The 10,427-nt window shown below is 35.8% G+C and overlaps 1 protein-coding gene across 1 annotated transcript in view; it reads right to left on the bottom strand.

Moving 5' to 3' along the window:
* Positions 1-227: 227 nt before the first annotated feature.
* The window catches only part of PPP4R3A (protein phosphatase 4 regulatory subunit 3A), a 35,800-nt gene continuing 25,600 nt past the window's right edge, over positions 228-10,427 (bottom strand). The window contains exons 5-15 of the mRNA XM_072337503.1: positions 9,562-9,639; positions 9,342-9,458; positions 8,724-8,840; positions 7,650-7,781; positions 7,455-7,557; positions 6,239-6,397; positions 5,875-6,044; positions 4,714-4,856; positions 3,298-3,488; positions 2,583-2,809; positions 228-1,348 (exon numbers count right to left, since the gene is read on the bottom strand). Coding sequence (XP_072193604.1) covers positions 1,235-1,348; positions 2,583-2,809; positions 3,298-3,488; positions 4,714-4,856; positions 5,875-6,044; positions 6,239-6,397; positions 7,455-7,557; positions 7,650-7,781; positions 8,724-8,840; positions 9,342-9,458; positions 9,562-9,639 — 1,551 coding nt within the window. The 3' untranslated portion in view covers positions 228-1,234. The remainder of the gene's footprint in view (positions 1,349-2,582; positions 2,810-3,297; positions 3,489-4,713; positions 4,857-5,874; positions 6,045-6,238; positions 6,398-7,454; positions 7,558-7,649; positions 7,782-8,723; positions 8,841-9,341; positions 9,459-9,561; positions 9,640-10,427) is intronic.

The following is a 10,427-nucleotide window of genomic DNA, read 5'->3' as shown; positions in this document are numbered from 1 at the left end:
CACTAATGCCATTTAATGCCATTTTCCTTCAGCTTTAATTCTCCTTTTTTTTTTTTTTTTTTTTTTTTTTTTTTTATTTCTATTAAGTCAAATAAGTCATTAAACTTGTATTCCTAAATCATCACCTTCCATTTTGATGAGTTAGTCTACCATCATTGCTAAGAGATTTCCAAGTCTCTTTGGAATACTAATTTCATGTTTATAGGTATCTTTTTTTTTTTTACTCCATCCCATTTTCCCTGAATTTTTTCGCAGGACAGCTGCTGATGTAAAATTTAATATAAAATATTTAGTCACAAAATAGTATTGCTTTTATGCACACTGCGGTAAGATTAAGGATTTTTTTATCCAATAAAAACTATACCATCTTCCGTAAAATCCTAAACACATTAAGAACTGCGATGCAGAACAAAATCCCACAGGGTGAAACAGGTACCAGCACAACAGTGAGATTATATTACATCAAAAAATTTTAATGGTCCCAAATATATACTCAACAACTAAGCATACACTCAGGGGGTCAAAAAAATTATGACACAAAAGTGACCACATCTAGAATTCCACTCAATCTTTAATCAGAAAGGGACAAACAAATCCCCCACCTCCAAAAAAAAAATAAATCTGCAGTTTAAAGGGCAAAGGGAACAGATTAAAAAAAAAAAAAGAAAAAAAAAAAGAAAAAAAAAAAAAAAGGAAAAAAAGGAAACTTGATATTCATCCCTCCTCCCCCACAGAGGTTTTTAAAACCTGTTGTAGCTTGACTAAAATGTTCAGAATGTACAATTTTCAAAGGCAGGTCTCTTTTATACAAAGAAACTGCTGGCATTCTTAACTAGTGAAGAATTATGGCAAAAACCGCCTTTTCTTCAGAAGTCTCATGTATGGTCCAAGAAAGCATACTCTGATTGTAGCAACTGACCAGCCAATCCAGAGTTCCACTAACAAAACTCCTGCCCTGTTGGCTTTTTTGTTTTTGTTTTCCATTTCCTTCCCTGAGAAAAGGGCAACACGTGGTCCAAGCTGGAGAGCTCAAAGGCATAAGTCTTTCCCCTAAACGAAGTATTTCCCCTTCTTCTGCTCCTTTCAATTGGCACTTGATTGGCAGAAATCCATTTGTATAGGTTGGTCTGTGTTACACACAGTAATTCACAAAAGATTGCTGCTTTGTTGTGGGTTTGTTTTCTATGGAAAAAATATCCTTCCCCCAAACGGTAATGTTCTTCAGCAGTTGCCATTATGATGACTCAAGCTTTGCTTTCTTTGACAAAGGTAAAGTTTCCTCCTTATCTTCATCTTCATCGTCCTCTTCATCATCATCAGGATAATCTACAAGCCCAACGAGGCCTCCCTACAAAGACAGGCACAGCTACTTTAATTAAGAAAATAGTTTGCACTTCATGTTTCTACTAGAAAATGACTTCTGCACAACATTTTGCCGTAAGGATATTGATTCATCACGTTCTGGATATAATCAAGCAGAACAAAAGGTATGAATGAATATTATATTGTCTGAAAAATATTTAAAGGAATAAAGACAAAATGGGGTTATATGTACCCCACTGGGTGGAGATACAACAGAAAGAAAATCCAAAAATTTACTTTGTTTTGCTAAATATACACCACAGCTCAGTCTGTAAAAGTGCAAATTTCTTCCACCGAGCAGAGCTGACTGCAGCAACGCGCAATCTGGAAGCACTTCAGAAATAAATACAGAACACCCTGAGTTTCAATTTCCAATTGGGACGCTTTTATAGCAACAGTCTGTCTTCACAGAAGCCAGTTTAAGTCTTCAGTAATTAAATTTAAATTCTCTTGTTCTGCATATAACCACAAATCCAGCATTAGCACCCACAAAGAGGTGCCACCATCTTTAAAAACTTTAACTACTGTACGTCGCAATTTCTGAAGCTTAACAAGGACTGAACTATGATGACAGCTGCTGGTTCTTTACTTAAGGATCATGTTATTTAAACCGATGATGGACACTTAAAATAGAAAATTTCAGCTAACTGTCAGTACCAAGATGCACACATTAAACTGTACTTCTATTAAATTGCACACATTTTGTACCATCACATGTAGCACAACACTGAATATACAAGAGGATCAAATAATTATTGAAGAACTTAATTACAACGTTTCTAGTTTGTGAATGCAGCACAATAAGCAATGCATATTACACTGAAAAAAAAAAGGGATTAATGTTTGAATTTATTAATGTTTTTTCAGTGCTCTGCATATTCAGTGTAACCTGAACATCCTTTGTTCTATCATCATTGAAAATTTGAAGCTAATACTGTATGCATATATTCCATATGTAAAGACTCCATTCCATACTTAAACAATTGTACCACCTGAGAGACATGGTATAAAAATTACGTGTTTGGGCATAAACAGAGCTTTTATTTTTTCTTTTCATATATACCAGATCTGGAAAATGCTAAACATTAGACAAAAAGCATGCACAAACCACACAGTCCATGACTGCTTAGTATGTCAGAATCCCCACCGACATGGGGTCGGTGAAACATGCTAAAGAAAATTCCCAGTCTATAACATTGAAGTCTTCTGTTGAAAATTACCTTAGTTGTAATAGCTGCCATCTGAGATGTGCTTTTAGAAACGGACCCCGGAGACCCAGGGGATCCTGGAGATCCAGGAGAACCTGGGGATCCAGGCAGATTACTTGCAGATGACTGACTGCTAAGATTAGATTTTGTCCCGCTGGAAAAGGAAAGCTTGAAACTTGGGCTCTGACGACCTGAAAGGTTAGTTTTCAGAAGAACTTCCTTTTCTTCGCTCTCTTTTACTGCACAGAAGACATGAAAACAAAAACCAATGCAACATTATTGAACAAAACATTTAATGACAAATCATTTTACTGTGTGGGAAAAAGCTTCATGCACAACTTGATAAGAGTGATAATAGATTTTCTTCCTACTGCTATACTACACCTAGCTGCTGTTGTCACTGGCAAGAAACAAACACAATTATTCTACCAACAACATCACAAGAAACGTGGAAAATGTTGAATAATAAATCTGAATAGACCTTGGAAAAGCCTGACTATTGGCTGAGATCATCACTTAGATGCTTTAAGAAGTAAACATTCTTTTGCATCACTTGGCTTTTACAGCTAATAAAACTTATTTGAAGTGGTCGTTCAACAGCTCAGTGTCAATTCCTAAATCTGTGACCTTCATTAAAAAAAGGAATAAAAAGCTTCACTTCAGTATGACCACAGAATACAAATTACGTTTTCTGTATAGGCCATACAGCATTCTTCTCATCACTTACATTTTTTCCTCTCCATGAATTTACTTATAGGGTCCATAATATCTTCGTCATTTTTAGTTTTGTCAGAAGGGGGTACCACTGCCTCTCCATCTTCCATATCATCTTCATCAGTATTAAACCACATTTCCTCCTCATCCTCCAGGGTTCTTGCATCCCTTCTGTATCTGTGGTTTCTCAAAATGGAGCGCATGCTGAAGAACAGTAAGTTTTAAAAACATTGATTCAACAATCAGCTCGTATCAGTAACAAAAAGTCTACTTGACATTTACATGGACATTTTATGGATGCAAATACTGTAGTCAGTATCTTTAGTACAGCAAATCATTTGCACATGTGCAACTTCATTTGTATTTTCAATGCAAATAACATTAAAAACATTTCTTCTGTAGCAGTACATGACTTACAGCTCTGGTAAGAGTGCATTCAGACCAACTGTACAAAATCCTGTAGCTTACTAACAGCACAATTTGATGTTATTTCAAATCAGTGTCGGTGTTGCATTCAGACTTGGAGTCATTTGCAGTGGTAAATAAAAGGTTGTAAAAAGAAGTTTAGAAACTACAGACGTTTTTCTTATTGCACTTAATATAACATAACCCACCAGCATGTAAGGTCAAATATATTTAAAAAAAAAAAAAAAGGTATGTTAAAAAGACAGTCGTCTCTTCCTGCTGCATCCGCCATTTTTGTTTGGTATCCGTATTTTCTATTTTTAAGGGCCTTGGATACCAAACGCTACTTTTATCACTCCTTCTGATTATTTATTCTTAAGTGTGGGTCTATCTTTGCTCCACCACCTTTTTCCCTAGGAGAGGCAGCAGGATGCTAAAACTATTTTAACTTGCCAACATTATAACCTGGATCTATGTGATATACAGTATTTTAAACTGCATTTATATTAAAGTTTTGCTCCTACTGGAAAACTATTACTTAAGTGGCAGTTTCCAAATATGTTAATACCAATCTTGGCCTCCTTACTGACTGAACAATTCTTTGTTAAAATGTGTAAGCAAATTATTGTGATTTTTGCATTTTTCTATCTGTTTATTTCACTTGTTTATTTCACTTAGGACATAGACTGTGACAAGCCTTGCAAAGCCTTACAAGGTGGAAGAATAAGATAAAAGCTGAGTCTGGCTACGGTATGAATATTTATTTCTTGAAGTTGAAATGGATGAACAGCATTATTTCTTTACAGGAAGGGAAGGGAGGGAATGTGTCTGCCTTCAGCAAATATGTTACCTTAAAGTTGATCAAGAGTTTGAAGCAATACATCTGGAAATCACACTATCAACCAATTAAATTCAACAACAGATGAGATACAATCAAGTTGAAATTATTTACTCTTCCTGCTATCATTAATCCATCATTATTCCCAAAACAGAATTCATTGTAAAATAATTTAGAGCCCATTACCTATCAAGTTTTGGATTATCTTGTCTTTCCCTTTGTTGCTCAAATCGTAGTTTCAGTCCTTTGAATGTCTGCACATAATCTACATCTTCCAGTGCTTTCCAATAATTTTCAATCACATGAGCCGTTAAAGATTTTATATCTTCCTATAGAATGGAACAAACACAAAATGACTTATTTTGCTTCAAGTGAATCTATTTCTTAATGTAATATAAAAAGCAATGGAGACACTATATTTTAAATATTCAATAGAAAACATAATTATTAGCTTACGCAAGAAACACACCACAGATAAAGTTAAAAATTTAGAACTTCAAATATATGATCAGAGAAGCAGACGTAAAAGTAGTAATCTTCTAAGAACATATCCTTCAAATTATAGACATAGAATCTAAAATTCCAGTAGAAAACGATTAAAAAACCAACTCTGACAAGTATGTCCTGCTGCAAATTGTAAACATTTGTATACTGATAGATTAACTACTATCTGTTGTAATTACTTAACTAAAAGAAAACAAAACCCAAACACATATACTTACAATATTTAGCTCTCATATTGTTCCTTTCCTGCCATTAAGCAACTTAGGTAAAAACAACTGTTTATCTGTTTATTTAGGATGAGAACAAGAAAGATACCTTTCAGGAGAAATGAGCACCAAACTTTTTATTTTTGTGGCCACACAGTGCCAGACAAGCTCCCCTACAGAAACCTAACTTTGTTTGCTATTCCAATTGAATGCTGTGCTCTCTTTACTGAAAAGCGTGGTGAGGCGCTGGCACAGGCTGCCCTGAGAAGCTGTGGATGCTCCATCCCTGAAGGCATTTAAGGCCAGGTTGGATTGGGCCCTAACTTGTGGTTGGCAATCCTGCCCATGACAGAGAGGTTGGAACTAAACAAATGTCCATTCCAACCTCAGCCATTCTATGACTCTGTAAATATATTGAGTACTGAGTGAATTTAATTTTCACACCATTGTACCACCCAAACGTAAGAAAGAATAAATACATTAACACTGAGAACAAAAAAGACAGTTCATTTAAACACAGTGTCATGGGCATATCACGTCATACCATGACAGCATAATATATGGCACAAATAACAAGTCTACTTGAGCTAGAAGGTGAAGCAAGTAGTAATTATCTTCAGCATATAACATCACTCACCACTCTGATAAACTCAAACATCTCTATTATGGCAGAGTTCATCAAATTATAACGGGAACCATTATTCAGAAATGCTTTGACCACAGGTTCAAACAAAAAACTTTTCATTATGTAGCGGTTGTAGAATTCATCCTTTAGCCCAATTATTTTTCTCTTGAAACGAAGGGCACCTGAAACAGAAACGTTATTATTTACTAATTCTGATATCTCTAAATCTGTTTAAGAAACACAGAGGAAAACAGCAGAATTTCTATGTTCAGTAACAAACTGTCTCATCCGTGAGAAGTTTTCTTCCAGAAGAATGAAGATTCACAGCAATTCACACTCACAAAATACTAGTTTATTCTTCAGCGTTTGAACTTACACAGTGCCAAGAAAGCATGCTTTGAGGCCATGAGAACAAGCACCCTTCGCAGGATATCTTTGTTGATGATGTAGTTCTTTATGTGGTAAGTATGATGTTCTACACAGAAAGTTAGCAATTCCAGTATTAATGCCAAGAGTTGGGCTGTCTGAAAATCATCTATAACAAAACCAAAACAAAACCAATTAAGCAGGATGTTACCACCAAAAGTTTACTTCAAATATCCAACACAGTCTGGTAAACATCTACAATTTCCTGCATTTTCCCACAGATGCCTTAGGGAATATGATGGAAGGTAGATTTAGTCGTTAAAATAGAAACTGAACTAGCTTGTAATGGACTGGATATTTTCTAATTGTACAGCTCTAGCAGGAAACCCTCTTAGAAGTAGCATGGAAGAAAAAGAGCCTCTTTTAACATTTCTAGGACACAGTCACAGCAGTGTGCTAATGAAGGTGACTCATGTTTTGTTTTCAAGTAGAAAGAAACAATGAAGACATTAGAATCAATCATTTTTAAAAGGCAGTTTTTAGGAATACTGCTAGATTACTGGTCACTGTACAACACAAGCATTTTACGTAGTAAAAAAACTCACTTCAAAACCATCTGGAGGTGAGCTGAGATCCAACAGATCAATTAAACTAATTCCTTGGAAATTTACACAGTTAATTAAGAAGTTTATTTATGTACATCATTTCACATTAATTTTCAATGTGCTTTAATACTAATAAACAGTACCGCTGCTAGCAGCCAGCAAGGACTGTCACTTTGTTACTCTCATGATTGTCTTCTTCTGATGTACAACCAACATCCTTATTTTCTGCAAAGTATTGTGGCACCACACATGCTCTCTGCAGCATTTTTGGACCCTCACTGGTAATCTCTGACTTCAAAAAAAAAACAACTGACACCTTTTCAAGTCTATGTCACGGGACAGTCTCTTGAGTTACTCAAAATAATACAAATGTTTAAATATTTTGCTGAAGCTTAAGCAAGTGTAGTTCACTTATTAAGCAGGATTCTTTGCTGAATTTTATACTTACCAGTTATTCAAATGACTAGCTAGAGTGCAAATATGATACTTTAAATTATGTATCATAGTCTCAGGTACTCTTATAAGACAAAATATATCCTTTGACATTTACTCTGTTCTAAACATAAGTGTCTGTCTAAATTCAACAGCCCCTGATGTACCCGACATCCAGCGCTGCATTACCTTTGCTAGGCTTGTCCTCTGTAGTATTGGCCAATAAGGGGGCTGTCAGAACATGCATACAGTGTTTGTAGAAGAAACCCAAGAATTCTGTCTTTTCTGTTTTCTACAGGATTAAAATAAAATAAAACAAAAAATTATGTATGTAACATATCACCAAACATCCAACTGAAATTTTATTTGAAGGTATTTACTTACATTGGCAGTGGCGAGCATATTTTCTGGATCAACTAAGGTACGAAGCAAACCCATTAGTAGCACTGCCCCTCCAAGTTCTGGATCTGTGTCACAAATCATGTGCTCTATTATGAGGTTGATGAGCAGTATATCCTAACAGGAAAAAGAAAGGAACAAAAACTAATCTAAAAACCAATTCTAATGCTACTCCTCACCAAAAAGAAAAATCCTAGGAGAAGCAAGTTAACTCTGTGTTCCGGTGACACATTTTGGGCAGTTGTTCCACAGCAAGAAGGCAAGCAGCAAAGAATCTTTCAAAGCAACTAAAAATGGTTTTGAAGTTAAGAATCTTTAGAATTTGCTCTGAAGGGAAGCTCCAGAAATAACAAAGTAGGACGCATAATTAACAGTCTGAAAATTCATCTGGTTTTTGGAAGTGTTTTCAGAGTTCACAAGTTTAAATCTTCATACATACTAGTGTTCCATTTCCACAAACATATAACTCTAAATTTTGCTGTGCTATGAAACTTGATGAAATAATCTTTACCTCAAAATAATCCCTATGTGCACACACAGAAAACCAGAACAACATGTATGAACACAAAATAATATTTATATTTATCAAACCCTGCGCTGAAGTCGTTCAGTCACCGCTGTCCCTCACAAAAGAGGACAGTCACCCAGCACAAGTGGCTGGAACCAACACCCGTATTTCCAGCATCCTGGCCGCACTTCCAGCAGGTAAAGTCCAGCTACTCCATTTTTTCTCTTCCAGTACAGAAGGAACAGCATGAGTAGCATCCATTCCTCTGCCACACTTTTGGCAGATTTAAGAAAACATTCATTATCTCTTCTGCAGAAATGGCAGAATGTTTTCCTCCACTGAAAACCACTCTGAACTACCTTTTTTTTACTACTAGTTGTTCACTAGCACCCTGTATTAATCAGTCACCAAGGATCTCCAAGAAACATAAACAAACCCCTGTACAAAAATGTCCTGAAACATTTCTGTTTTAACCAGTTACCAAGGATCTCCAGGAAACGCAAACCTCAATAAAAAACAGAAACACGCGTTTACGGCGACCCTCTACTTACATCATCATTCTGCTGAGCTTCCTGCATGACAAACTCTCGTACCATGGATGGGTTGTATTCAACTAAATATGAGAATATATCTGTGGCTGCACTTCGTACTTGTGCATCATCCATACCCTGGAAGATCAGACATAATCATTTTTTTCTTTAAAATAAAGGTTTCAAAAGAATGAAAATCAGAAACCACGTAGCTTTTAGTTATTATTCACAAGACATCATACCTAACTGCTATTAAAACTATATTCTAAAAGTGAATTATCTTTTTCTTGTATATTTGATAGCTACTGGGTAAAATACATTTTATGGTTTCATTGCCCTTTGGTTTACTCCCCTACTTTCTTACTTATACATCAAGGAGCACATAAAGATGAGAACGTGAATGGAAAAAAATATACAACAATATAAGAATGCTCAGGGCATTTACCAATGTCATACTGGAACTGGTTTTGAAGTTTTAAAAAATAATTACAAGGTGCTGAATTTCAAGCTGAGACAAGATGAATGAAGCAAATGCTTCAGAAAACCACATCACTGGAGTTTGTCATACTTATTTAAAAAAGAACAACAACTCTGGAGATAGAAGAAGTTTTTACCACAAAGAAAACGGGGCTGACTTACCAGTATGACTTCTAGTGCCGGCAGTATGCCCATATTTGATAGGGTTTTGAAAAACGCATCTCTGTTCTGAGGTTGCAGTGTTTGAGAGAATGCACAAAACTCTTTCAGAAAATTTACCTGAAACACAACACCACCACAGCAGTCAGTAATTCAACAAAGCAGGTGCGTTTAACACTTTGCAGTAGCTGTCCGTTTCATGCCTATTTTAGGGATTTCTTACCAATTCCTGTCTTTTCTCCTCATCTGTGGCTTCATCTGTTAGTTGTGCAAACAAGTCTGTCAGAAATTTTTCATCTTCCTACAAATGCAAAACAATACCATTTGTTTATTTGACAATACCAAAAGGCATCCAAGTGTAATATAAACTTCTTCTAAACCATGCCTCCTGCAGTTAAAAGAGAACACACAGTTGTATACTGTATTTAATCATATCAACAAGTTTTCTATTTCATTTTCCAAACAAATTACTATCTTTTGTCTTTGTTTCTACAACTGTTACTGTCAGTTTTACTCTCAGTTACAATATGCTTTACATTACCTTTCGGCTGTCTTCTTTTTGTCTTCTACTGACATCATTATTTTGTCTATGATTCTCTACCTTGTCCAACAACCTTCCCACCAAACCACATGATACCTTTGCTTCAAATGTTTATGTATTTGATACACGCAATACTCAGCCTTATACACACATACCACTGTGGAATGTTAGAGATGTCTGCAGCAGAACCAAACCAAAGATGTGATGAAGGTTCTTAACATCAGGAACGAGGTGAGATTCCATCTCCCCGCTGTTACAAAAAGGCTAAATACTGAAAGCCAAATCAAAATAACTGCTCCTATTGCACACATCATTCATTGGGCGATCTGGTTGGCAGCAATCAAAATCCAGTCAATTCAGTCAATTTTCATGCAGTTACTTTAACAGCAGCCAGCATGTTAAAGACTTGTATCAACTGGAGGAAATAGTAGCACTTAGCTCCCTATCAGCTTTACAATCTTAATAACCAAAAGGTTAATAAAACAGAAATTAGCCTTCCCCTACCCTTTCCGTAATCTTATACAGTAACAGAGAGCACTTGCTTGCAA

The sequence above is a fragment of the Excalfactoria chinensis genome, chromosome 5 (assembly GCF_039878825.1).
Source record: "Excalfactoria chinensis isolate bCotChi1 chromosome 5, bCotChi1.hap2, whole genome shotgun sequence".
Lineage (NCBI taxonomy): Eukaryota > Metazoa > Chordata > Aves > Galliformes > Phasianidae > Excalfactoria > Excalfactoria chinensis.
Note: the sequence above shows the minus strand (reverse complement) of the source record. Positions and strands in the feature narration are given on the sequence as shown.